This window comes from Cyprinodon tularosa, unplaced genomic scaffold, assembly GCF_016077235.1.
Source record: "Cyprinodon tularosa strain WSP-4 unplaced genomic scaffold, ASM1607723v1 ctg1170, whole genome shotgun sequence".
In the NCBI taxonomy this organism is placed as follows: Eukaryota; Metazoa; Chordata; class Actinopteri; order Cyprinodontiformes; family Cyprinodontidae; genus Cyprinodon; species Cyprinodon tularosa.
The window spans coordinates 57,925-85,648 of NW_024037971.1; the positions used below are offsets into that span (position 1 = coordinate 57,925).

Genomic DNA, 27,724 nt, shown 5'->3' on the forward strand with positions numbered 1-27,724 from the left:
AATCAACATCTGAGAGACACCTTGCTGATGTCTACTTCCTGAGGAATTTGTAAAGACATTGTCACTGACGTACTGGAGGGCTGCCCCGGTGTTGAGGGGTCTTCCTCCTCTGTGTCTAAGTCCTCTGACCGCATCCACTATGTCCTCTCTGTTGTTGTAAGTGTTCAGATAGAAATGGACTTCAGCTTCTCTGCTGAACTGGACCACAGAGACACGGTCTTTGTTTTCTCCCACACTGAGTTTTTCAACCACTGTTTCAACAAAATCACGCATAGCGGGGAAGCCATTCCTCGTGGCATCGGAACCATCAAGGAGGAATACAATATCCTTTTTGGCAGTGTCAACTGAGGGAAAAATGAAGGAAAGAAGTGAAAATCTTGCATCAAAGATGTTTTACTGGATAATGATCAGTTGGAGGAGTGTTTAACAAAAGAAATTTACTAACAAGCACAATTCAGTTTTGATAAAAGAAACACATAGTGAGTGTGAGAGGTACATTGGAAACTAAACAAATATTCCCCTCATTTCCATTCCTACATATGTTTGATTTTAGATAGGCAGCTGCTTTGGTCACCAAATGTATATGTTTGATAACATACCATGTACAGTTGGTGATTCAGGAGTAGCGTCAATAACCACGGCGTCCACAGAGGCCTGAAGTTGTTGTTGGACACTGGGAAGGTCAGTAAACTCTGACACAGATAGAGCATAGCTGGGATCGTGGGACACTTTTTGCAATTCTCTGCTATCAGAGCCTCTGCTTCCAATTGCAAAGATCAAGACGCCCATCTGTTTGAGAGCAGCCACTGGTGCGTCGACACTGTCTGAAGATCGTCCACCACTTAGAAATATAAGGACCTGAGGAACTCCCTCCGACTGCCTTCTTCCTGCAGAGGCAGTGAAGACGTTATCCCGCAAGTACTGGAGAGCTGCTCCAGTGTTAAGGGGTCTTCCGCCTTTGTGCCTCAAACCCCTGACGGCATCAAGGATCTGGCCTTTAGTCATGTAGGTGTTCAAATAGAAGTGGACAGCTGGATCCCTGCTGTACTGAACCACTGACACACGGTCTTTGTTTTCATCCACACTAAGAGTTTCTACTACTCTTTGGACAAAATCTCGCATAGCTGGGAAGCCAGATCTTGTGCCGTCAGATCCATCCAGCAAGAACACCACATCTCTTCCTGTATGCTGCCTCACCACTAGGGGACATAAGAATTGGGACATTTTTAAGCTCAAGCAGCAAATGATTCACAAGTTCAATTCAGATACTTAAGCTTAAGTCCCAATATTTCCTTACAGCCTGTTTTTTTAAGCAAAGCTGTGCTATTCAGACTGATGCTGCGTGACCTAGGCTGTGGCAAAATATACATGAACTCACTACAGACAGCATCCTACAAAACCTAAGATGGTGGAATTGTGTCACTGTCTTACCAGTCACTGTTGGAACCAAAGGTGTAGCCTTTAACAGCGCTGTGCTCATGACAGAGGAGAGTTGTTCTTGGACACGAGGGAGGTCGGAGAACTCAAATACCGACAGCGCATAACTGGGCTCATATGACAACTTCTGCAGCTCTCTACTGTCAGAGGTCCTTGTTCCAATACCAATGACAAAGATGCCCTGCTGTTTGAGAGCAGAGGCTGGGGCATCAACATTGTCAAAAGACTTTCCCCCAGTTAGCAGAATCAACATCTGAGAGACACCTTGCTGATGTCTACTTCCTGAGGAATTTGTAAAGACATTGTCACTGACGTACTGGAGGGCTGCCCCGGTGTTGAGGGGTCTTCCTCCTCTGTGTCTAAGTCCTCTGACCGCATCCACTATGTCCTCTCTGTTGTTGTAAGTGTTCAGATAGAAATGGACTTCAGCTTCTCTGCTGAACTGGACCACAGAGACACGGTCTTTGTTTTCTCCCACACTGAGTTTTTCAACCACTGTTTCAACAAAATCACGCATAGCGGGGAAGCCATTCCTCGTGGCATCGGAACCATCAAGGAGGAATACAATATCCTTTTTGGCAGTGTCAACTGAGGGAAAAATGAAGGAAAGAAGTGAAAATCTTGCATCAAAGATGTTTTACTGGATAATGATCAGTTGGAGGAGTGTTTAACAAAAGAAATTTACTAACAAGCACAATTCAGTTTTGATAAAAGAAACACATAGTGAGTGTAAGAGGTACATTGGAAACTAAACAAATATTCCCCTCATTTCCATTCCTACATATGTTTGATTTTAGATAGGCAGCTGCTTTGGTCACCAAATGTATATGTTTGATAACATACCATGTACAGTTGGTGATTCAGGAGTAGCGTCAATAACCACGGCGTCCACAGAGGCCTGAAGTTGTTGTTGGACACTGGGAAGGTCAGTAAACTCTGACACAGATAGAGCATAGCTGGGATCGTGGGACACTTTTTGCAATTCTCTGCTATCAGAGCCTCTGCTTCCAATTGCAAAGATCAAGACGCCCATCTGTTTGAGAGCAGCCACTGGTGCGTCGACACTGTCTGAAGATCGTCCACCACTTAGAAATATAAGGACCTGAGGAACTCCCTCCGACTGCCTTCTTCCTGCAGAGGCAGTGAAGACGTTATCCCGCAAGTACTGGAGAGCTGCTCCAGTGTTAAGGGGTCTTCCGCCTTTGTGCCTCAAACCCCTGACGGCATCAAGGATCTGGCCTTTAGTCATGTAGGTGTTCAAATAGAAGTGGACAGCTGGATCCCTGCTGTACTGAACCACTGACACACGGTCTTTGTTTTCATCCACACTAAGAGTTTCTACTACTCTTTGGACAAAATCTCGCATAGCTGGGAAGCCAGATCTTGTGCCGTCAGATCCATCCAGCAAGAACACCACATCTCTTCCTGTATGCTGCCTCACCACTAGGGGACATAAGAATTGGGACATTTTTAAGCTCAAGCAGCAAATGATTCACAAGTTCAATTCAGATACTTAAGCTTAAGTCCCAATATTTCCTTACAGCCTGTTTTTTTAAGCAAAGCTGTGCTATTCAGACTGATGCTGCGTGACCTAGGCTGTGGCAAAATATACATGAACTCACTACAGACAGCATCCTACAAAACCTAAGATGGTGGAATTGTGTCACTGTCTTACCAGTCACTGTTGGAACCAAAGGTGTAGCCTTTAACAGCGCTGTGCTCATGACAGAGGAGAGTTGTTCTTGGACACGAGGGAGGTCGGAGAACTCAGATACCGACAGTGCATAACTGGGCTCATATGACAACTTCTGCAGCTCTCTACTGTCAGAGGTCCTTGTTCCAATACCAATGACAAGGATGCCCTGCTGTTTGAGAGCAGAGGCTGGGGCATCAACATTGTCAAAAGACTTTCCCCCAGTTAGCAGAATCAACATCTGAGAGACACCTTGCTGATGTCTACTTCCTGAGGAATTTGTAAAGACATTGTCCCTGACGTACTGGAGGGCTGCCCCAGTGTTGAGGGGTCTTCCTCCTCTGTGTCTAAGTCCTCTGACCGCATCCAGTATGTCCTCTCTGTTGTTGTAAGTGTTCAGATAGAAATGGACTTCAGCTTCTCTGCTGAACTGGACCACAGAGACACGGTCTTTGTTTTCTCCCACACTGAGTTTTTCAACCACTGTTTCAACAAAATCACGCATAGCGGGGAAGCCATTCCTCGTGGCATCGGAACCATCAAGGAGGAATACAATATCCTTTTTGGCAGTGTCAACTGAGGGAAAAAGGAAGGAAAGAAGTGAAAACCTTGCATCAAAGATGTTTTACTGAATAATGATCAGTTGGAGGAGTGTTTAACAAAAGAAATTTAGTAACAAGCACTTTTCAGTTTTGATAAAAGAAACACATAGTGAGTGTGAGAGGTACATTGGAAACTAAACAAATATTCCCCTCATTTCCATTCCTACATATGTTTGATTTTAGACAGGCAACTGCTTTGGTCACTAAATGTATATGCTTGATACAGTCACATATTTGTCCGGTTTGTTCGTAAATTCCAAAGATTGTCAATCATTCATTGGCCATTTCTACAGCCGTTCCATGAGCCCTATTCTAAACCTTATTATTATATACATATTTAAATTAGGGCTGTAACGGTACATATACTTCACCGCTCTGCACATCTCGGTACACACGTCACTATTCGTTTTTCCTCCCCCTATTTAATTTTACTCCTCCTCATCAGGGAAAACTAAAAACACCACAGCAGTTTACTTTTCTTTTTCCAGATTGCCTGAATCACAAATGCATAGAAAAATTACATTCCTGTGACTGGTAACCTGCAAGCACACATTACATGTAAATTACATAATTAAAATGTATTTATTTTGAGCCTGTTTGTTCAACTATTGACAGATTATTTGTTAATATTGTTGTTATTATTATTAGAAATATTAATCAAAATAGTTTGAGATAGTTCTGGCTCAAAAGAAACGTTGATGTAATTTTTTAAAACCCAAACAGTCAATAAATATAAAGAAAAAGAAGTAGATCAAAGGATGGAAGAGACAGGGTCCTGATTTGATGTGTTAAAGGATGGTTAGTGCACTACTCCAAGTGGAGGGGAAGACTCAGCGGTCTGATGTCTGATTTCACACCATGTAAAGAGAATTCATCAGTTTTCTTCTAACTAAATGATTAATTAACTTCCCACTCCTCGAAATTACATAATACTTTTATTTTCTAACTTTATTTCCCGCTTTGTAATTGATCAGTAATTTCTACCACGAAAGTGGATAATAGTGTTGCGCCAATGCAATTTTCTAGCCCTGATACCGATACCTGGCTGTGCAGAATCGGTCGATACCATCTGTTTGAAATTGATGTGTGTGAATATATGAAGAACTGCAGACTACTTGGATGTAAAATAATCACCATCATGGCTTCCTGCTGCTGCCTTCCTTAGTGAAGCAGGAAAAAGACTAAAACAAAATGAATTCAGTAGAACGTTTTATTGCCTACCTGGAATGGGTGACAATAGTTGAAAAAACTTTTGGCTCTCAGAATGGTATCGGTGCTCTATTTGTTGGTACTCGCCGATACCAATACCACCATTTTAGTGCTTGATTGGGGCGCCGCCCGATACTGGTATTGGTGCAGCACTAGTGGATATGTTTACTTTTTTAATTTTATTTAAAGTTTATTTTACCAGGAAGGAAAGTCTATTGAGATTTGGAGTCTCTTTAACAAGGACATCCTGGCTATGAGGTAAAAAAAGAACAATTCTTCCACATACATCAGCATTATTCATCAAAGTAGGAAGTAATCTTGAATTATTTAAACCGAAGTATAAAAAATAAAACATCAAACACTAAATGCTGCTGGCCCTGAGACTGTATGTGTTCTGCTGGGCAGGAACTCTACAGTAAGTATTACACTAATGCATTATTCTGAGAATATTTGGTATATAAAGTACTATGGTGAGACGAGTGTCTCCAAAGTGGTTACAGTTTGTAGACATGGGGTCGTGCATGCAGGGCAGGTAGGTGGGAACGTCTAAAATCCTTACTCTCCTCCATACACTCACCATTCCATGTCAACCGGCAGCAGCAGTGAATGATGAAGGTTTGGTTTTTATATGTTGTTGAGTTTGCGGTTTCGTTTGTGTGTTTGTGCAACTGCACACGATTCTCTACACTCATGGATCTATCTCTGTTGTTATCAAATAAAACTATTTGTTTATGAAGTGCTGAAGGATCTTATAATGAAATCTGCTTTTGTTTCGTCTTCAGGCTGATGAGACATGAGGAATCAGTAAAAGCCTGAGTCTGAGAAGTCTGTAACGGTTGATTTATACTTCAAATCCAGGTGGTCTGTGTGTGTTTCGCAGTTAATGCAGAGATGATTTCCTGCAGGGGGCAGCGTAGCTCCGACTGATATAGAGCCCAGGTCTTTTTCAGTCAGGCTACGCAGCAATTCAGCAGCAATTTCATGGGTCTGACAGGAAGAGGGAAGCGGTTACTAAGTAAAACACATCCGCTTTGGGGGGAAAAACAAAATAAAATCTGGAAATCTCACGGGAAAGAGTCGGTTTGGAGTCGCGTTTATAGTAAGCAGGGCTGACTGGAGCAAAAAACAATGAATGAAACATTAAAATAGAAACTTTCCCCATGACAGGAGTTCAGGAGGACAGAAAACGGATAAAGTAGTTGATCCACTTTGAGCCTCACAGAAACCAGAATAAGGAGGAGCAGACGGAGCAGGTCAGCGCAGCGGATCTCTTTCACCTCTTTATGGAAAAAGAAAGAAAAACTTCCCAGATCTCTCTGAGAATCACCTCTCTGCCTCAGTCAACATAGAAACCGTCCCACACCGTTTATTACGGAGGGCGAGGAGGACGCAGCCGAATGGATAAAATAATAATATAAATAGTATAAATCAATAGTAAATAAACTAATATAAAAAATATGTTTGATTGTTTGTTAATGAAACATTTCTGTGGTGTGATAAACTGAGAACACATCTATTCTGTAAAGATCCATACCGAACTGCAAGTAGTGCACCGTTGAGTTTGACACAAATATACATATCGTTACAGCCCTAATATCTCATATATATATATATATATATAGTATATTTACTCATATTTATTACAAATTTGCAATAAGGTATTCTCTTACCTTCGACAGTCTTAGGACTTTCGATTGCAGTTAGGTGCCTTAATACATGTTGTTGAATTCCAGCAAGATTAACAAAGTCAGGGATGGAGAAAGCATGGTCTGAAATAGCCTGCATTTCAGCTGAACTGGAAAGTCTGGAACCGATTGCAAATATAACAACCCCGCCTCTTTTTAATGCCCTTGCTGGGCCACGTGGAGAATCCCTCGAACGACCGCCAGCCAAGACAAAAAGTACCTGACTGGCTCCTTCATTAATTCGTGCTCCAGCCTTGGGAACAAAAACATTGTCTTTCACAAACTGCAGAGCTGCACCGATATACTGAGGCCGGCCGCCTTTTGGTTGGAGCCTGGCAACGTGCTGCAGAACATTGCCTTTGGTGCTATAGGCATCTAGACTGAACTCCATCTTAGCATTGTTGCTGTACTGCACAACAGCAATCTGATCTCGCTGTTGGTCCAGATCCAAGTTCTGAACCAGGTTTGCAATGAATTTACGTATAGAGATGAATTGACTCCTTACATCATCAGAGCCATCAATCAGGAAGACAATATCTCTCTTAGTAGAAGTTAATCCTAGGAACGTAAATAGTTGAATGTTTTTGATTAGTACTGCTGGACAACTACGTTAATATAGTTCTGTAATTATTTCAATGAAAGAAATGTTCACTTACCAACACTTGGGTTTACAGAGCCTCTGGTGGCGGTAGTGACTGACAGCACCTGTTGTCTGACTGGCAGGAAGTCAGATACATCCTTCAGAAAGTACCAGGCCCCTGGAGCTAGCTGCTCCATCTCGCTCCTATCTGCTGTGCTCACCCCAACAGCAAACAGAGAAACTCCAGCATTCTTTAACCTCCCCGCCGGCCCTAAGGCATCATCCTCCGACTTGCTCCCACTTACAGAAATCAGAACCTGTGGGACCCCCTGCTGGAGCCGGCTTCCAGCTGAAGCCACCAAAACCGCGTTTCTCACAAAATCAATGGCTCTGCCTGTGTTGACTGAGCCCCCTCCCATCAGCTTCACATTTCTCAAATGATTCAAGGCTTCTTCCTTCAGTGAGTATCTGTTCAAAGTAAATTCAGCAGCAGGCTCTGCGCTGTACTGGACCAAAGCAACCTGCACGTTATTTGGCCCAATCTCTATTTTCTTGACAAAGTCTAAGACAAACTCCAAAACGAGTCTTTCATTGGGTTTCATGTAATTAGATCCATCAAGGAGGAAGACGATATCTGCCGTCTGTAGTTCCTCTACAGCTGTAGACGTGTCTGAAATGTTTACATATGAACAAAGTCATGCATTAGCAACAGGAACTCTGGTCCGCCATCGTGGGAGCTGTCATGTGTTGCTTCTTACCAGTCAGGATCTCAGTGGCTGTTTGTGAGTCTCTGAATTTGTTTTCCATGGATGCATAAATGCTCTGCAGGTTGCTAAAGTTGGGAACATTAAAATAATGTTCAGGTGTGTAAGAGACGGTTTGCATTTCTAATGTGTCGGCGTTCTTTGTTCCAATGCTCAAAGTCTTTATCCCTTTGGCCTTTAGCGTCTGCGCCGCTCCTCTTACATCATCTCCAGACCTTCCACCACTAAATAAATACAGATGCTGAGAAGCTAAATCAGCTCCTCTGCCTCCAACTGCAGCATCAAAAACATGATCCCTGACGAACTCCAGGGCTTTGCCAATGTTAAGCGGGCGTCCCAGCTTATGCCTCATCGTTCTTATGGAACTCAGCACATCATACTGGGATGAATAGGAGTTCAGGTAGAAATTAGCTGTTGCATCACGGCTGTATTGAACAACAGCTACCTGGTCTCCAGTATGACTCACATTTACATTTTCAACAATCCTTTGAATAAAAGCTCGGATTCCTTCAAATCCGTTTCTGGAGTCATATGATCCATCGATCAGAAAAACTATGTCACTTTTCTTTGAATCTGCAATGAAGACAGGAAGTTGAACTCAAAGGCAGCAGTTTGTCGTCAAGACAGTTTTCTCCGCTGGAAAAAACATGAATTGACTTCTGTTCTTACCAAGCTCTATAGAATGCAAAGCATGATGCGACGTCTCTCTCAGCAAAGACAACACATTCTGCTTTACAGCGGGCAGCTCTCCGTAGTCGGCCACAGAGAGTGCGTATCTAGGTTCATGGGATATGGTCTGTAGCTCCAGGGTGTCTGCATCACTGCTTCCAATGGCGACTATGGTAACACCCATTTCCTTCAGTTCTCTCACTGAGTTTCTTACATCATCGGCAGACCTTCCGCCACTCAGCAGGATCAGTATCTGTGGCGCTCCCTGTCGGATCCTACTTCCAGCCTCTGGAGTAAATGCATGGTCTCTCACATACTGGAGAGCCTCTCCAATGTTTATAGGTTGACCTCCCTTGTGAGTGAGACTGTTAATCGCTTGAAGAACGTCGTGCTTAGTCCCGTAGCGGTTCAGGTTGAAGTTAGTCTGTGCCGTGTCGCTGTACTGGACCACAGCCACGCGGTGCCTGTTGTTCCCGATACTTAAGTCTGTCACTATTGCTTCTACAAACTCTAGAATGTCAGAGAACCTCGGCTGAGAAGCTTCAGAACCATCGATCAGAAAAACCACGTCTTTGCTGCTGGGATCTGTAATCAGATGGATCAAACATTTGGCTAAGGATCATTTTAGATTGATTAATCCTTATCAATATTTAGTCAATTAAAACTCAGATCAGAAATTCAGACTTTTTCTCAATTCACCAGAACGCGAATAAGGACTCGTGTTCTCGCCGTGTATGTTCTTGACTAGAACCCAGGAAAGTCTGGACTCGGGGAGAACGGGAGCAGAATAAATCTGGGTCAATTGGAACAGCAGCATACTGATGACATCACCACATTCAAAGCTAGTCTGAAGCTGCATTTCACCTCCTCTTATTAATAGTATCTAGATAATAAATAAATTATAACTTCTTATTTAGTGGGGGAATAATAATTAATGGCTAACGTTAGCCCCGTCTACTGTAGATGGGCTAACGTTAGCCCCTCTCTCTGCATAGCCATGTGTGAAGTACTGTGAGCTCTGTGAGCGCTAACCTGGAAGCTGCTGCTACTGCAGTGCATGCTGGGACAGCTGTCAGTCTAGAGAATGGACAAGTCTGCTCTGATGCATGCTGGGTAAAGAGGGAGGGGCCAGAACAACATACGGGGACTGTGTCCGTTCTCAGTGTCACTACACGATCCGTACCATCAGTTCATTAGCACAATATTTATCCAATGTAATTATGGTTCTAAAAGTACTTATTTTTATCCTTAAATCAACAAATAATGCTAAATGACATCTCTAAACAAATTTCATAATTTTTCTGAGACAATTTTGATGCTTTTTCCATTTTTTTTTTTCGTTAAACAGCTTCTCTGACGTCATCGTGGGACACGCTCAGAGCAGTAAATCTGATGAAACCATCTTTATCTGCATTTTAGTTGTTTCTTTCTTTAGATGACGCACTATATAGCATAATGTTAACATGAAAGGAAAACATTGAACTCAAAAAGACTAGATTTATGTTTAAATCCAAAGCTGATAAAGTTAGCTCCTGGAAGTAGCGTAGCATCCCATTTCCAGTGCAGATCGGGAAAAGAACAGAAAGGATGTTTTATTTTCTTAGGAAATACATTATTAACCTTGAAAACATTATAGTTTAGTACGTTTACTATTTTTGGGGAGGAAAAAACGTCATTAAGGTCTATTTTACAAAGTAAAATCAAGGGTGACCTGGATGTATGTCTGGTTGAGCAATAAGCTGATGGTACAGATTGTGCTTCCGGGTCAGATCGTGCTTCCGGGTCAGATCGTGCTTCCTGAAGTGCTGAGGCTGATGACGTTTCACAATCACACGAGAAAGCACAAGTACACATAGAGCGATAGGGCCATTGAGAAACAGCCTAGCCTAACCTTTAGCCTAACCTTTAGCCTAAGCTTTAGCCTCAGATCTAGAGGTGTAAATCTTACCGTGTGATGCTGTGGTCACAGCAGATTTCTCACTCTTCTCAATGGATGAAAGGATTTGTTGTCTAATTTCTGACATGTCATTTAAATCTGCGGCTAGGAAAGCATTACTGGCTTCCTGGGAGATAGTCTGCATCTCAAGAACGTCTGCATCCTTTAGCCCCACCACAAATATCCTCACACCGTCTTCCTTTAACGTTTGCACTGCATTCCTGACATCGTCACTCGACACTCCTCCAGTGAGAAGAACCAGGCTCTGAGGGACGCCTTGGTGACGCCTGCTTCCAGAGGAAGCTGTGAAGACACGCTCCTTCACATAATTCATGGCAGCGCCTGTGTTGCGTTCACTGCCTCCTTTCGGTCTGACGTTTTTCACACCGTCGGTAACACTCTGCCGTGTTTGGTGCGTGTTGAGGAAAAACTCAACAGAAGCTTCACGGCTGAACTGAACCACAGAAACTCGATCTTTCCTCTCATCTACTCCAAGTCTCTCCACCATCTGCTCAACAAAGCCGAGCAGCTGCGTGAAGTCGCTCAACATGTCATCAGAGGAGTCCAGTAAAAACACTACATCTTGTTCCTCTGTTTGCGCCGTAGAACCTTAACAGATAAAAGACGTTAAGAGTTTAAGATACTAAGGAAAATCTAAAAATGCAAAACTGTGTTTGAATGTTTAGCTGCAAATATTCTGCCAAAGATTTCCTCCTGTCCCCTAAAATACAATCTGTCTACTAGATTCAACTATTTTCCCGTTTACAGTAACAACAATAATCTGTCAGTCCATATAAATAGTCTCTTTACCGTTTACAAGTGATGGTTTTGTAAAGTTTAACCCTTTTTCCTCATTAAACTGACCATTTAATTTCCACTGTTATGCTGATGATACCCAGCTATATCTGTCTATAATCCAGATGAAGCTAACCCATTACATAGATTACAGGCATGTCTGAAGACATAAAAACCTGGATGACTCTTAACTTTCTGCTTCTGAATGCAGACAAAACAGAAGTTATAGTCTTTGGACCAGAGTCTCTGAAAAAGAAGCTGATTAGTCAGCCACTTCATTTGGATGGGATTAAATTTAAGACTGAGCCTGGTTCTGCTGGAGGTTTCTTCCTGTTTAAAGGGAGCTTTCCTCTCCACTGTCACTACAAGCATGCTCAGATTGAGGGATTGCTTAATTATCAATAAGTCGATGCAATCAGCTGGTTTTCCTTGACAGAAACTTTGAACCAATCTGACTGGATTCTCTCTATAAAGGCCATCAGATGACTTGTTGTGATTTGGCGCTATAGAAATAAACTGAGTTCTCCTCCTTTGTGGCCTTCCCCTTTATTAATGTTACTGTTAACATTTGTTTTGATGTTTCCTGAACTTTCACCAGCAGGACATCATGGCAGCAGGTACTGAGGGTTGGGTGGTTATATTTGAGGCTGCATGATTTTAAACTGCTTGAGAAACCTATAAAGTCAGAACAAACAGGCATTCCTTTATATATATTCCAACCAAAGACAACCATTATTCTACAGATGTTTGCAGCTGTAACTCTTTAAAAATGTGGACCAGGGTGGATTACTGAGCACCTGTTAGAATGAAGCGAACTGCTGATGATTTACTGACTCTGTTCAACTTCAGCCCTCTTCAACATGTCAGCAAATTGTCTCTGGAAATGCAAACAGTCTTACCTATAGAACTCTGTGCTTTTTCTCTGAGTTGTTGCCGTGGCACCCTTTTAACCAATGACACAAGCTGCTGATGAATGCTTCCAGTGTCATGAAACGTAGGAACGGAGAAGGCGTAGGACGGGTTATATGCAATCATTTGAAGCTCTAAAAGGTCAGCAGTTCTTGTTCCGACACAAAATGGAACAACTTTGTCCTTTTTTAGATCAACAGCTGCCTTTGACACATCATCTCCAGATCTTCCTCCTGTCAACAGGACCAGTATCTGAGGGACACCCTCCCTACGCCGGCTGCCTGAGGCCTCTGTAAAAGAGCTTCTCCTCGCATGGCGGAGAGCTGCGCCAGTGTTTCGGAGGTTGCCCCCTTTATGGTTCAGTTGCTGAACTGCATTAAGAACAGCTTCTTTATCCAGGTGGCTGTTAAAACTGAAATCAGTTTGCTGGTCTTGGCTATACTGAACCAAAGAAACACGATCTTTATTTTCACCAACATTCAGTGTTTCTACTACTTGTTGGACAAAGGTTTTCATTGCCTGGAAGTCAGTCAGAGTCTCATCTGATCCATCCAACAGGAACAAAATGTCCCTTTCAGGAGAATCTAGATCAACTAGAAGAGAATGCAAGTTTTACAGTTAGACAAAAGACATTCAAACACAAAGCTACAGTTCATCAAATCAAAATGAGTACAATGTGAAGCTTTAGAAAGCTTCTGCAACGAAAAAACACCTGAGAACTTTGGTCAGAAGCTTGATAAAGAAAACTGTTGAGAAACATTGATAAGATATTCATCCTTTTTTAAATCCTAAACTAAAATCAAAATGTTAGGAATGTTAATCAGTCCCTGTTGTGTTTATCACTGGCTCAAGGGAAAGCTACAAAAAAATGTAAACATCTCCAAGATTCAGTGAGAAAACCTGCAAACGAGACAATGGAAGGTCAATGTTGCACCTTCCACAAAAAACTTAAAGAGCATGAAAGTGAACGACGTATGTTTCATGAGCATTCAGGGTTAGAAGGACACAAGCAGTGAGTCTGTGAAACCAACTTTTCTTTTCCACTGAAAATAGCAGGTTAGCGCATGTTTTTCAAACATGGCCATCCCGCTAACAATCATCATCTGGCTCCCTTCCCATTGGCTAATAAAGCTGGTCTAACCACTTGCTGGCATGTGCGAGGCCTGCATTACATCATCACGCTGGGTCAGCATGGATTATGTCACCAGTGTCACAGAAATCAGGAAAGTAAACAATGGAGAGCAACATGGAAGGAAGCCAGGGCGCCCTGGGGTACTGACTGGCGGACTGGATGTACCCCCAGTCAGTAAAACCAGAACCGTGAGAACTCCCTCCGAGTGTCTGCTTCCCCAGGATGATGACAAAACACGGTTTTTCTCAAACCACAGGGCAGCCCAGCGTTTCAAGCTCTTGCTCCTTCTGCCTCTTTGGTTTTCTGAGTTAACAGGTTAGAGTAAACAGAAGCTGCACAGCTCACTCAAAGCGGTTAACAGCTTCTCTGTCAATTTCTGAAAAACTATCAGAAACCTGGAAGTCAATTTCCGGAGCTGTGTGACCCATCAAGGAGAAAGATCTGTCCCTCCTATTGCTGAATGTGTCAACCGGTTGAGTGAGAACTAATTTTATTAGATAAATACACCAGAACTACAAAGATAAAGACTTAAAACCAACAGGAAATCAGAAGAGCGCTGAGGATCCAGTTTAAGCCTGTTTGTGGTTACCATGACCCAGATGGTTGAGAATTTAAACAGACATAATCTGAAGTGAAAGATTAGAAATAATCAGTTGTTGTACTTAAAGATGTTTCAGTCTTCTATACTTTAAGGACTTATGTTGTCCCCATACTGTAAAACACTCACATTAGGTTCTCTTACCTACTAAATCAGAGATTCCATTCTTGGTCTCTTGGTTGTCTTTGTTCATGTTCAGTGCAGCAAGAACTTGTTTTTGGATTAAGTTTAACTTGGAGAAATCAGAGACTCTGTATATGAAGCCAGGTTCAAATGCAATCATTTCCAACTCTGCAAGGTTAATGTCTCCCACTCCAACACCAACTGCCACAATTTCATGTTCCTTAAGAGCCAAGGCTGGTCCTTTCACACTGTCTGCAGATGATTGGCTAGTTAAAATGACTAGGACCTGACGCACTCCTTCTAGTCGTCTGCTCCCTGTGGAGGAAGTGAACACCCTGTGCCTCACAAACTGGAGAGCTGCAGCAACATTAAGTCGCCTCCCACCTCTGTGTGCTAAGTTATCAATGGCATTCAAGGTGTCATTTTTGGTCTTGTGGGAATTTAGATGAAAGCTGACCTTGGAGCTATCAGCAAACTGAACCACAGACACTCTGTCAAGGCTCTCGTCAACATTGAGGCGCTGCACTATGCTTTTAACAAAGTGCTTTATGTCTGGAAATCCGTTTTTGGTGTTATCAGAACCACCCAGCAGGAACACAATATCTCTTTTGACTGCATCTTTTTGCACTATGACAAAGATAAAGTTCAGTTATTCTGATCAAGCAGCAAAACATCACATCAAAGCAGTTTTTCAGGCTTCAGCTTCAGCGGACCAAGAAGGAAAATTGACTGTCCTACCTTGCAGGGCTAGTGCAAGCTGGTCCGCGGACAAACCGATGTAGGAGTTGATCTTCGGTGGTATTGTTTCAAGTTCAGTGAATTCCTTCACATTAAAGGCCAAGGCAGGGTTGTGGGAAATATCTACGATCTGCCTCTTGTCAGCATTCTTGACACCAACTCCAAGTGGTACAACTCCATCCGTCTTCAGGTCACCCGCAGGTTCTTTTACGCTATCCATTGATCTGTCTGCAGCCAAAACAATGAGGAACTGAGGGACACTTTCAGAACTCCGGCTGCCATTGCTGTCAGACAATGTGGTGGTCTTCATGTATCTCAGAGCGGCTCCCGTATTCAAGCTGCGTCCACCAGCGAGGGTCATTCCCCTAACCGCCCTGATCACCTCTTCCTTAGTCTGGTAGGTGTTGAGGTTGAAGACTGGATAGGGTCTCTCGCTGTGTTGAACCACTGAGATGCGTACTTTGTCAATGCCAATGTCAAGTGGCTCAATGACCCGAAGGATAAAATCGCGGATGTAGCCAAAATCTCCTCGAACACTGTCAGTGCCATCAATCAGGAAAGCAACATCTCTTTTAGAGTCTAGGGGTTAAGAAAAAAACACAGCTTCTTAAATCTATATCAGTTTGGAACATTGTTTAATATAAGAAAAAGAGAACCATAAAACTGACCTTGATCGTCGACTTCCGTAGCACCAACCACCGTTATTAGACTTGGCATGATGATTTCGGCCAAGGCTGGAAATTCCGAGAAGCTTTGTTGGTGATAAGCCAGATTTGTAACGAATGCAATTCTTCTCATTACATCTTCGTCTGCTTGCCCAGAACTGACAGTGAAAGTCACAATATTTGCCAAAGCCAATCTATCTGCCTCACTTAAGGCGTTATCCTGGGGTGGACCACCTGTGATGAGAACCAACACTTGCACAGCTTTCTTGCGTAACCCAGCTGATGGCTGAAACATGTTCTGCAAAGCGTAATTCATTGCAGCTCCTGTGTTCAGGACCGAGCCTCCAGTAAGCCTCAGTCCGGAGATTTTGGCCACAACATCCCTCTTGTTGTTGTAGGTGTTCAGGTAAAATTCAACCCTTGGCTGCTCTGCAAACTGCATGAGGCCGATTTGGACCTGATCAGGGCTTATTTCCAGCTGGTTGACCACGTTGATCATGAAGTCTCTTATGAAGGGCAGGTTATTTCGGCCGACATAGTTTGATCCATCCACAAGGAACACAATATCACGTACAACTCTCGGCCTCTCCACGATGATCTCCTCGTCTAAGAAAAAGAACAAAGGGAAACTGTTATTTCCATGTCGACCAAGGCTACGTTCACACAGCAGCCTGAAATGCCCAAAATCCGATTTTTCTACCCATATGCGACCTGTCTCTGAATAGCCAGGTCGCATTCATACGACATGAACACCATTAATACCCGGAACAAAGGTCACTATTCTGCGTCTTGCTATGCAGAAGCTGGAAGAAAAATAACACCCAGATGGTAATGCAGAGAGCAGTCTTGAAAGATTGCTGTTAATGCACTTGCTGAGGTTGGGAAATAGATGAAAGATGGTGAGATGAGCTCCAGCACTATCATTCATGTTTATTTCTGCTAACACAGAGCACACTCGCTACCTGTGACATCATTGCTTCCTCTACTGCTCATGCGGGACACTTAAGTTGTGTGAATGCAGTTCGGAATCAGAATCAAGTTTATTTTCAAGTAGGTTTGCACTTACAAGTAATTTGATTTGGTGTTGATGGTGCACACAAAATAGATATATATATACAAAATACAGAATCTATAGCTATATACAATACACAACATACAGTAGGCTGTGCATTGGTGTAAAGCAGGAGGTCGGGAGATGCTACGTTGGTATAGGTTCTAAGTCCTGAACGGTGGGAGGGAGAGAGGCAGTATCAGGGTGATGGGGGTCTCTGGGCCTTGCTGATAAGGCTGGTAGTAGATGGGAAGAATGTGAGGTTTTGGTCCTGATGGATTACAGCCTCCTGCCAGAGGGAAGGGACTGAAATAGTTTGTGGCTAGGGGTGCGAGGGATCAGCCACAATCTTCCCTGCAGGCCTCAGAGTCCTGGATGCGTACACATCCTGGAGAGATGGAAGATTGCAGCCAATCACCTTCTCTGCAGACAGGATGACACGCTGCAGTCTGCCCTTGGCCTTGGTGGTGGCACCAGCGTACCAGATGGGGATGGAGGAGGTGAGGATGGACTCGGTGATGGAGGAGTAGAAGTGCACCATCATTGTCCTTGGAAGGTGGGATTTTTTCGCAGGAAGTTCATCCTTTGCCGGTCTTTCTTGGTGAGGAAGTTGATGTTCAGCTCCCACTTTAGGCCCTGTGAGATGTTCGTTCCCAGGAAGCAGAAAGACTCCACAGTGTCAATAGTGGAGTCCCAGAGAGTGATGGGGGTAGCTGGGGCTGAATTCTTCCTGAAATCCACAACCATCTCCCCTGTTTTTAGAGGTCCAGGTTGTTCTCCCCGCACCAGGTCACCAGATGGTAAACCTCCCACCTGTAGGGGGACTCGTCACCATCAGAGATCAGTCTGTTGAGGGTGGTGTCGTCAGTGAACTTCAGAAGCTTGACAGACTGATGACTGGAGGTGCAGCCATTGGTGTTCAGGTATAAGAGCAGACGAGGAAGAACACAGCCCTGGAAGGAACCAGTGCTGATGAGCTGGGAGTCAGAGACATGTTTTCCCAGCTTCACCTGCTGCTTCCTGTCAGACAGGAAGTCTGTAATCCACCTGCAGGTGGAGTCAGGCACAACCAGCTGGGGGAGCTTCTCCTGAAGCAGAGCTGGGATGATTGGATTGAGGATCGTAGGGACATAGAAATCTGCGTACGTACCAGGAGGTCACATACAAGTCACGTATATACTTGGAAATGTGAACGATCAGCGGAAGAATCAGAGTGGAGAAGAGACTGCAGTGTGAACGTAGCCTTAGTCACCTTCAGCAACAGATTACTCTTAAATATCATCTAGATGTGAGCGACTCCAGCATGTTTTGGGATGCTCCCCGGCAAAAACACATTAGATTTAAAGGACCCAGAGCTTGGAAGGATAATGATGGATTAATACAAAACTTAAACTGAATTGAGACACTTCAACTATTCCAGCCACCAAGATCCATTAAAACTGAAGACGAGTCCTGATTTAGCTTTTATATTTGTTTATATTGTATTTTTTTATTGGTTGAGATGAAACAGTTTGCATTTTAATCAAAGCTCAGGAACACATTCAAATTACAGTCAGATGAGGACTTACCTAGATTGGGGACCACCACCACCCCAGACAGGGTGAGGAGCGCGTCGGTTATTTCCCGGGCGTTGCGAAACAGTTGTCTAAAATCTTTTGCCATGAACACCATTGCTTCAGACAAGGCGATCTGATTGAGCTCCTGCTGGTTAGCAGCCTTGGATCCTGCAGCCAGAGTCAGAACGCCCATGGCCTTCAGAGCTTGACTCGGTCCCTCCAGGTCGTCATCTGAGCTTTTACTGACTATCAGCAGCACCAGCTGAGGAACGCCCTGCTCGATGCGGCTCCCCTTTTCAGGTCTCAACATTTCCTCTCGCACAAAGTTCAAGGCGGATCCAATGTTGATTTTCTGTCCCTGTTTCGGCTTGACGCCAGATAAACCAGCCAGCAAAGAAACCTTGTCTGCGTGGCTGTTGAGGTCCATCAACAGCCTCGTGTCCGTCGTGAACTGGGCAATACCAACTTGGACGGCATCTGGACCGATTTCCCTGGCGCTGACGAACCGCTTGATGTAGTCGCGTACAGTGTTGATGACAGCTGTTCCCATTGTGCTGTCGACCAGGAAAACAATGTCTCGCTTTCCAACTGGTACCACTGGAAGGAGAAATATTTATGTTAGCATAGCCTTCCTTTGACTTAAACGTCATGTAAATGGTTTGATTGAAAACTGTAAAAGATATTTTACTATTAGTTTGGCTTCAAGTTTAAAGGTGATTAAAAATACATAACTTGTTGAACTTAAAATGTTTGGGAGTTAAAATAGGAATAATTATTTAGGATTCATGTAAACATTATAATTCCGACAAAGATAACCCATCTTTAATAGAATAGAATTTAACTTTATTTTTCATTCCACTGTCAAAGAAAATCCCTCTCTGCATTGAACCCTTCCCCAGGGGGAGCAGTGGGCTGCCATTGTGCGGCGCCCGGGGAGCAGTGTTTGACTCCAGGTTTGACTCTTTCTATTTATGTTCTTTACTTACATCTTTGTGTTAAAACATTACGTATTAATGCTACCATCTCATTTAGCTTTTGGTGACTAACGTCGGCTGCAGAGGACAATGAAGGGTTTACTTTGCATTTTTCCTGCTGGAATAAAGTAATCAGTAGAATAAATAGTAGGATCTGTTTCAGTCAATGCTTTTATTTAAAAAGGCCTAAAGTGTTTGAGTTCAGTCTGTCATTGCAGAATCATCCAGGTTGGGTTGGATGATTCTGTAGAGGTTGTTTTAGTGACATTTCCAGCCAGGAAAGGACTGAAACCATGAATGTTGTTGGTTGGTTGAATATTTCTAGGTTCAAATGGACTTTTTTTAGAACATTTTAGACAGTTTGAAAATCTGTCTGCAGGATTTGGCCTTAAATGGCGTCACCTTGGAAAGGAAAACTAATATGTGGGAGGAGCAAAAAAAGTCCAACATGTGGATTGTTTTAACCCTTTAAAGGGCACTCCATGTAATATTTTTAAAATCTAAATTTCAAGCAAGAAAGGCTTTTGTAATCTTTATTAGTTTTGTAACATTCAAAAAATCTGTATGGAAAGGTAGAAAATGAGGTCAATGTAACAAGAAAAAATGGCCGCTGGCCCTGAAATATTAGGAAAAACATTTTAATTTTAGATGATTAATGCTGATACAGGAAATAACATTTTCTACTTTTCTAACTTTTAAATGAGCTTTTTACCTTTTTTTTCTAACCTTTTTCAACGTAATTTACATTAATAATCATTAATCAGTAATAACAGTAATAAATTATTCAGTGATCTAATTGGTGCAATGCCAGAATAAGATGAACAGCCGTGTAGCAGCAAGTCTTTGAAGCAACCCCCCCACCCTGAGCTCAGGACCCAGAGCCCCACCAACCCTTAAAGACGTTACCTACCTTCGGAGAACTCCGTCTTAATTTCAAGGGCGCCTGTGGCCGAGCCGGTAATGAAGCCGACAAGCTGATCGACGGTGGCTGACAATGTTCTGACATTGTCTGCTTTTAGAACAAAAGCTTGATCTATGGCCACCTCTTCCAGATATGCAGCATCGGATGGACCAATCGACACCCCTAATGTGAACACCTGGGCGCTTGTGAGGGCCTGTAGACTGACACTAACGTCATCACTGGGTTCTCCGGCACTGACGATCACCAAAATACGGGGTACGCCCTCCTCTGCCCTGCCTCCGGCCGCTTTCTCAAACAGCCTCTGAGCCACGTCCAGCAGGGCAGCACCCAGGTTGGATTCATAGCCACCGGAGAAGGTCAGTCCTTTCACCTCTTCCAGGACTGAGGATTTCTCATAAAAGCTATTCAGATAGAATTGGATTTTGGGGTCATTGTCGTACTGGACCAAACCCACCCTAATGCTGTCACTGCCCACAGAGAGGCGCTCAATGACTCTCAGAAGCCATTCGCGCACATAGAGGAAGTTAGCTGCTCCAACGTTCTGTGATCCATCAATTAAGAATATTAGGTCAGCTGAATCTGGTGCTTTAAGGAGAGAAACAGAAAAACAGAAGAACATGGGAATAGTGAAAGTAAATACTCTACTGAGACAGTGACATAGACATCAATCAAAGTTAGCAAATCGCTGCATGTGTGTAGAAACAGAGTCAATGAATCAACAACATTGGAAAACAGGTCATACTGCATGTAGGCTGAACCAAGGACACCTCCTCCTGTCATCTGGCTTCCTTTAGTCCAAAGCATCTATTTTTATTGGCGTTTTCATTGAAGAAATTTACTCGTTCAATAGTAGCCATTCTAAATAACCACATTTTCCCTGATGGGCCCTTGGCTGGTCCTGACCAGGAGATGGCGCTACTCTTTAGATCTTAATGTCCACAAATCATGACAGAAAGAACATTTTAGTACAAAGGACCTTAGCTGGTCCTAAAGAGAAATGCCATCTCCTGGTCAGACCCTGTAATTCAGTGAAAGGTCGGAGTCAGAGTAAATAAATATGCATGCCCAGGAGAAGGACAGGGGCTGGAAGTTGGAGGGGATTCTGTTGCCATTCGGCTGCTTTTAACTGGGAAGGGCCATTTTGAATGGCTGCTACTTTATAGACAAAGTTAGTATGCAGCTAATGGGGCGCCATTTTCCATCTATTATCATTAGTGTTGCACCGATACCGATACCAGTATCGGACGGGGCCCCGATACTGCCCTAAAATGGTGGTATCGGTATCGTGAGTACCAACAAATAGGGCACTGATACCATTTTGAGAGCCATAAGTTTATTCAACTATTGTCACCCACTCCTGGTAGGCAATAAAAAGTTCTACTGGATTCACTTTGTAGTAGATTTTTTCCTGCGTCACAAAGGAAGGCAGAAGCTTGACATGAAGCCATGATGGACATTATTTTACATTATTATGGTATCGGTATCAGCCGATACTGCACAGCCAGGTATCGGGGCCAAAAAATGGCATCGACGCAACACTAATTATCATCAGAACTTAATACTCTAATAACTAAAGTTTTAACAGAACTTTCCTCTTTAAAGAAACTAGATGGCGCCCATCTGTTGGCTGCTAAGCTGGTCTCCCTCTGAGCCACGCCATCTTGGATGCTTTAACTCTACATGTGAAGATAAAACTATATAAATGAAAGTTGCTTCAATCAGAAGGGGCCTAAAGCTGCTCTTAGATGATTCACTATCTGCTAAAAAACTGGAAAGAAACTCGTGAATTTAACCCCTGCTGTGCTTGAGTTCAGCCTTCCCATGCAGACTCTTGTTACAGATGTAAGGTGATCAGTCATGAACCCGTGGATCATCCATAACCTGCATCTTTAACTGATTAAATATGTTTTTATCGGTTCATTTATTCAGCTGCGTCTTTATTCCCAATAATTTCTCAGTTCCAATGGCCGACAGATGACGGCGCCTCCTCCTCCGTACCACAGCAGCAGGCCAGGGCTGATTTCCAACAGGTTCATGACTGTTTCAAACACAGAGTACTGGAAATGTTTCACATGGACACATAAACACATGTGCAGGACACACAAGCATTGGTGCATGCTTAGCTAAGGTTAAAAGCTCAATCGCTAACATTTTCTGGAGATTTTTTCAAGCTTCCAGGATGTTAACTTTCCTTCATGGATCCTTATCTGGACTAAATTCTGTTAAATTGAGATGTTTTTTCTCTTTAAGCTGATTCTTTGCCAGCAAGCAGAGTCTTGTCTGGAGACGGACGTTTGTTCGTTTCTGGGAAAACCCGGAGCTGAGTTACGCTTTTTAACGGCGCCCCTTCATCTTGCAGAATAAATGAAAACATTTCTTCTTCTGCCTCCATGGCGACCATCTTGGACTGTTTCTTTCACTGATTGCGTCACACCGTAGAGATCGGTCCCACGCTCTCATTCTTAGACAATATCTTTAAAAAGTCTTTCTAAAAAAATGGATGTTTTACCTGCTCTACATTCTTCTCTCTGTTTTACTCAAATGTCTCATTTTAATTTCCTCCTTTTGGCCCAAATTCAGGCAAATAGAGCTTCTAACAAGGTAAATAAAACTTTGTTGCCTTATCTTGTAAAATGATTGTCGATATTTCAGGATTGATTAATTAATTTCCACCTTAACAGAATAATTAGATAAACTAGATAAAACCTTTATTCTCGCTATTCTCTGTGGTGAAGTTATGTCTAACTCTGGGGAAGAACGGTTAGTTGCGGAAACGCGGTTAGCTCGAGGAAAGAATGAGGTGCAGTCTGCATCACTGCCAAACAGTTTAGTTAATTCTGCGTGTGAGAAGGTTATAGTGCTGAGATCAAATTAAAAACTGTTAATAATGAGGTCCATGATGTCACAGGCCGCTGGTTCTTCCTGCACATGTGGGCAGGTTAGTGTGCTAGTTGACATGGGGCCATGTCTTTACCTGTCCCTTGTCCAGCCATTGGGGTCTCATTGACCAAAGGACCACCCCCCACCCGGGTCACTGCGCTGCAAACACTCACTACTACATCCTGAATGATATCCTGTAACTTCAGGAAGGAGTCCACATTGAACACGTGGGAATCTTCTGGCTGGCTCGCCATCTCCCGCAGCTCCCAGGCCACCGCATCCTGAACTCCCAAAGCAAACATCTCCACGCCGGCCATCCGGAGCACCTGAGCCGGCTCGGCAACGTCGTCCTGCGATCGGCCGTCCGTCAGGACCAGCGCCACCTGGACCGCGCCTTCCGTCGCTCGGCTTCCCGAAGCTGAGGTCAAATGTGTTTGGAGCAGGAATTCCAGGCCGAGGCCGGTCCGGGTGCCCCCGCCGCGGTAAGACATGGCCCTAACGTGTCCCAGGATGTCCTGCGTCGTTGGGTAGGTGTTGAGGTGGAACTCCGTTTGGGGTCTGCTAGAGAACTGTATGAGGGCGAACCTAAAGCGGCCTCCTCCCACCTGGTGCAGAGCTTTGATCAAGGTCAACAGAAACCTTCTGACATGTTCAAAGTTCTCCTGCCCCATACTCCACGACGAATCCACTAGAAAGTACACATCAGCTGCCAAACCTTCAGCACAGTCTTCAGAGGAGAGAAGACCAGTGGAAAAAGACAAAAACTTGGTGATTAAACTAATTATCTCACTCTAACAGCATCAGCCTGTTCTTCATTCGGTTCCATGAAGACGTCTGTCATGGACATTTAATCATCTAACTTGGTTTGTTTCAGCGATTTCTGACTTGAATAATCAGCAGATTGATTAGGATCTAAACTCTGCCAGACTGTGAGAGTGGCAGCTTTCCCAGTTTGGTTACATCCGTTTAAATAAAGCCTGAACTAAAGATGAAGAAAGTTTTAGTTTGACGTCGAACGGCTTTAAAAATGTGCATCGATTTCAGGCAGTTTTAGTCCAGGTTGTTCTTCGTCACATGTTTGACCAAAGATTTCCGACTTAAAGCTGAAATGTAGAGACTGCTATTCGCTTTAACGTTAATCTAACGGTGCTGAGAAAACGATCAGGTTCAACTTACCATCCTGAGCGTGGAGCTTAACGGGGAAAGCTGCAAACAGGAGCCCCAGAAGGACGCACAGGGGGAGCAGGCGATGCCTCCTCATCTTCAGGCCGAGCTCAGACGGTTCCTGTGCAGAAACAGAAGACGGAGATCTGTCAGCATGAGCAGCAGATGAAACCACAACCTGAACCAAACAACCTTTAACAGACCTGAGAAACGTTTTCAACTCTCAGAAATATAAACATTAAACTAAAGTTTCCAACTGGATTTATTCACACCTGAAAACCGATTTAAATGCTTTTCTTTAGTGGGGCGGCTCAGCGCCCTGCAGCAGAGCGGCGCCGTTCCTCCTCCAGAACGTATCATTCCTCTGCTTCACGGGAACCAGGCACATGTTTCCAGAAGGCTGGAGTTAGGACTGGTTCCAGTCTGTTCCCAGTCCGCTTCACTGGTATCTCCAGTTAGCCACCAGATCAATAAAGTAACCTGAAAGTTCTTAGAAGGAACCTCATTTACAGGTGCTGGTCATAAAATTAGAATATCATGAAAAAGTAGATTGATTTCAGTAATTCCATTTAAAAAGTGAAACTTGTATATTATATTCATACATTACATACAAACTCATATATTTCAGATGTTTATTTTGTTTAATTTTGATGATTACAAATGACAACAAATGAAAATCTCAAATTCATCATATCAGAAAATTAGAATATTACTGAAGACCAATAAAAACAAAGGATTTATAGAAATGTTGGCCAACTGAAAAGTATGAACATGAAAAGTATGAGCATGTACAGCACTCAGTATTTAGTTGGGCCTCCTTTGGCCTGTATTACTGCAGCAATGCGGCGTGGCATGGAGTCGATCAGTCTGTGGCACTGCTCAGGTGTTATGATAGCCCAGGTTGCTCTAATAGTGGCTTTTAGCTCTTCTGAATTGTTGGGTCTGGTGTATTGCATCTTCTTCTTCACAATACCCCATAGATTTTCTATGGGGTTAAGGTCAGGAGAGTTTGCTGGCCAATTAAGAACAGGGATACCATGGTCCTTCAACCAGGTACTGGTAGCTTTGGCACTGTGTGCAGGTGCCAAGTCCTGTTGGAAAATGAAATCTGCATCTCCAAAAAGTTGGTCAGCTGCAGGAAGCATGAAGTGCTCTAAAACTTCCTGGTATGTGGCTGCGTTGACCCTGGACCTCAGAAAACACAATGGACCAACACCAGCAGATGACATGGCACCCCAAACCATCACTGACTGTGGAAACTTTACACTGGACTTCAAGCAACATGGATGAAGTGCCTCTCTTCTTTTCCTCCAGACTCTGGGACCTTGATTTCCAAAGGAAATGCAAAATTTACTTTCATCAGAGAACATGACTTTGGACCACTCACCAGCAGTCCAGTCCTGTTTCTCTTTAGCCCAGGCAAGACGCTTCTGACGCTGTCTGTGGTTCAAGAGTGGCTTGACACAAGGAATGCGACAGCAGAAACCCATGTCTTTCATACGTCTGTGTGTGGTGGTTCTTGAAGCACTCACTCCAGCTGCAGTCCACTCTTTGTGAATCTCCCCCACATTTTTGAATGGGTTTTGTTTCACAATCCTCTCCAGGGTGCGGTTATCTCTCTTGCTTGTACACTTTTTTCGACCACATCTTTTCCTTCCCTTCGCCTCTCTATTAATGTGCTTGGACACTGAGCTCTGTGAATGGTAAATGGTAAATGGTAAATGGCATGTACTTATATAACGCCTTTATTCAAGTTAGGAGACTTGACCAAAGCGCTTTACACTACATTCATTCACCCATTCACACACACACTCACACACTGATGGTGGCAAGCTACATTGTAGCCACAGCTGCCCTGGGGCTCACTGACAGAAGCGAGGCTGCCGTACACTGGCGCCACCGGGCCCTCTGACCACCATCAGTAGACAATGCAGGTGAAGTGTCTTGCCCAAGGACACAACGACAATGAAAGTCGGAGTCGGGGCTTGAACCGTCAACCCTTCGATTACAGGGCAAACTCCTCCATCCAACGCCACTGTCGCAACAGCCAGCCTCTTTAGCGATGACCTTTTGTGTCTTGCCCTCCTTGTGCAAGGTGTCGATGGTCGTCTTTTGGACAACTGTCAAGTCAGCAGTCTTCCCCATGATTGTGTAGCCTATAGAACTAGACTGAAAGACCATTTAAAGGCTTTTGCAGGTGGTTTGAGTTAATTAGCTGATTAGAGTGTGGCACCAGGGGCCATCAATTTTTAACCTTTTCACAATATTCTAATTTTCTGATATGATGAATTTGAGATTTTCATTTGTTGTCATTTGTAATCATCAAAATTAAACAAAATAAACATCTGAAATATATGAGTTTGTATGTAATGTATGAATATAATATACAAGTTTCACTTTTTAAATGGAATTACTGAAATCAATCTACTTTTTCATGATATTCTAATTTTATGACCAGCACCTGTATTCCTGAAGGTCGTTCCAGAGTATAGGACACCTTTAACTGATCTTGTTTTTATTAATAATTATAATATTAATAATACGATTAAAAGCGAATCTGATTAAATATTTGAATAAATGTAGAATAAAGCAAACATGCATTTCTCCTAACTCACATGAGTTAAAGTCACACTGCAGAGACGATCGCTCAGGATAACCTGAGCTGCTCTATCAGCTTTATCAAAGGACTCTACAGCGTAGGTAGAAATTCACCCCATGAAGCCATGTGATCCTCAGAAGCATCTAGTAAGACTAGATCTGTACCGTGAACTGAACATCCTGAGCTTTAGAAAGTAAACTGGGATTTTCCATCAGACTGATCCCCAGAAACATCCTTTATTTGATTAATCTGCTCTGAACTTTTAAGACTTTTAGCTTTGATCTGATCTGATTATGATTCAGTGATTGTTTAATGTGCCTTAAAAGGCAGCGTGGGGGTGGGGGGGGGGGGGGTGGGGGGGGGGGGGGGTTCATATCAGTAGTCAGAAGAGGCGATGATGATTGAATGCAGCTGTTTGGGCCCCCAGATGGAGAAGCTCAGTCTCACATTATGTTGTTCTGTTTCAGAGCAGGAGTTTCCCACAGGCTGCTGCAGCCTCACATTTTCCTACATTTGGATATGAAGTCATGTCCCAGGAAATAAAAAAGGCCCTTTCTCCTCCGTTCAGTTGATGCTCTTTTTTTTAATCCCTCCAGTTGCTGAAAGGAAGAGTTTATTTCCAGAGACATGTGCTGACCCCTAGTGGACAGAAAGGAAACAGACCCTGACGTTCTGGACAGATTTAAACCTCTTCTTCTCCTCCTTCATGGTTCGTTATCCTCTTTTTCTACAAAGCTTCAGGTTTTTTGACCCAAATATTTCAACAGGTCTAAACTAGCTCTGAACTTTGGACATCCTCCCCCTCAGCAGCCTGACCTTCTATCAGTCGAAGCTCATCAAGCTTTATAAACTGTCTCTGCTTTGAATTTTGCAGCTTTTTCAGTCCTTTCATGGCTTTCTCTGGTCTTAGAGGCTCTATAGACGCCTCTGAAGGTCCTTAATTAACAGGAAAAAACATTCATAGAGTTCAGATGGGCGACGGTCCATCACTTATAAAGTCGGAGCCAAAGGTCTGTTTTCTTCCTGCTAAACTGTGTTTTCTT

General features: G+C 43.4%; 1 protein-coding gene across 1 annotated transcript; it reads right to left on the reverse strand.

The window, feature by feature from the left end:
• Nucleotides 1-2: 2 nt before the first annotated feature.
• LOC119798997 (collagen alpha-3(VI) chain-like) lies at nt 3-27,389 on the reverse strand. The gene is made up of 22 exons (XM_038308682.1): nt 27,345-27,389; nt 24,078-24,203; nt 22,981-23,709; nt 22,011-22,095; nt 20,027-20,623; nt 18,155-18,739; nt 15,539-16,141; nt 14,871-15,449; nt 14,154-14,759; nt 12,270-12,872; nt 10,562-11,184; nt 10,351-10,450; nt 8,640-9,224; nt 7,965-8,543; nt 7,283-7,876; nt 6,612-7,184; nt 3,113-3,706; nt 2,281-2,880; nt 1,432-2,025; nt 600-1,199; nt 130-344; nt 3-38 (listed from the first exon to the last, which is right to left on the reverse strand). The coding sequence occupies exons 1-22, from the start codon at nt 27,387-27,389 to the stop codon at nt 3-5; spliced, it is 10,251 nt and encodes a 3,416-aa protein (XP_038164610.1).
• Nucleotides 27,390-27,724: the final 335 nt, after the last annotated feature.

Excerpts from the sequence above, each read along its gene's own strand:
- LOC119798997 (XM_038308682.1), bottom strand. The coding sequence starts at position 27,389 with ATGAAGGAGGAGAAGAAGAGGTTTAAATCTGTCCAGAACGTCAGG. Across the intron at positions 2,881-3,112 it reads TTTGGTTCCAACAGTGACTG|TGGTGAGGCAGCATACAGGA; the intron begins GTAAGACAGTGA and ends TATGTCCCCTAG. Across the intron at positions 345-599 it reads TGAATCACCAACTGTACATG|TTGACACTGCCAAAAAGGAT; the intron begins GTATGTTATCAA and ends TTTTTCCCTCAG.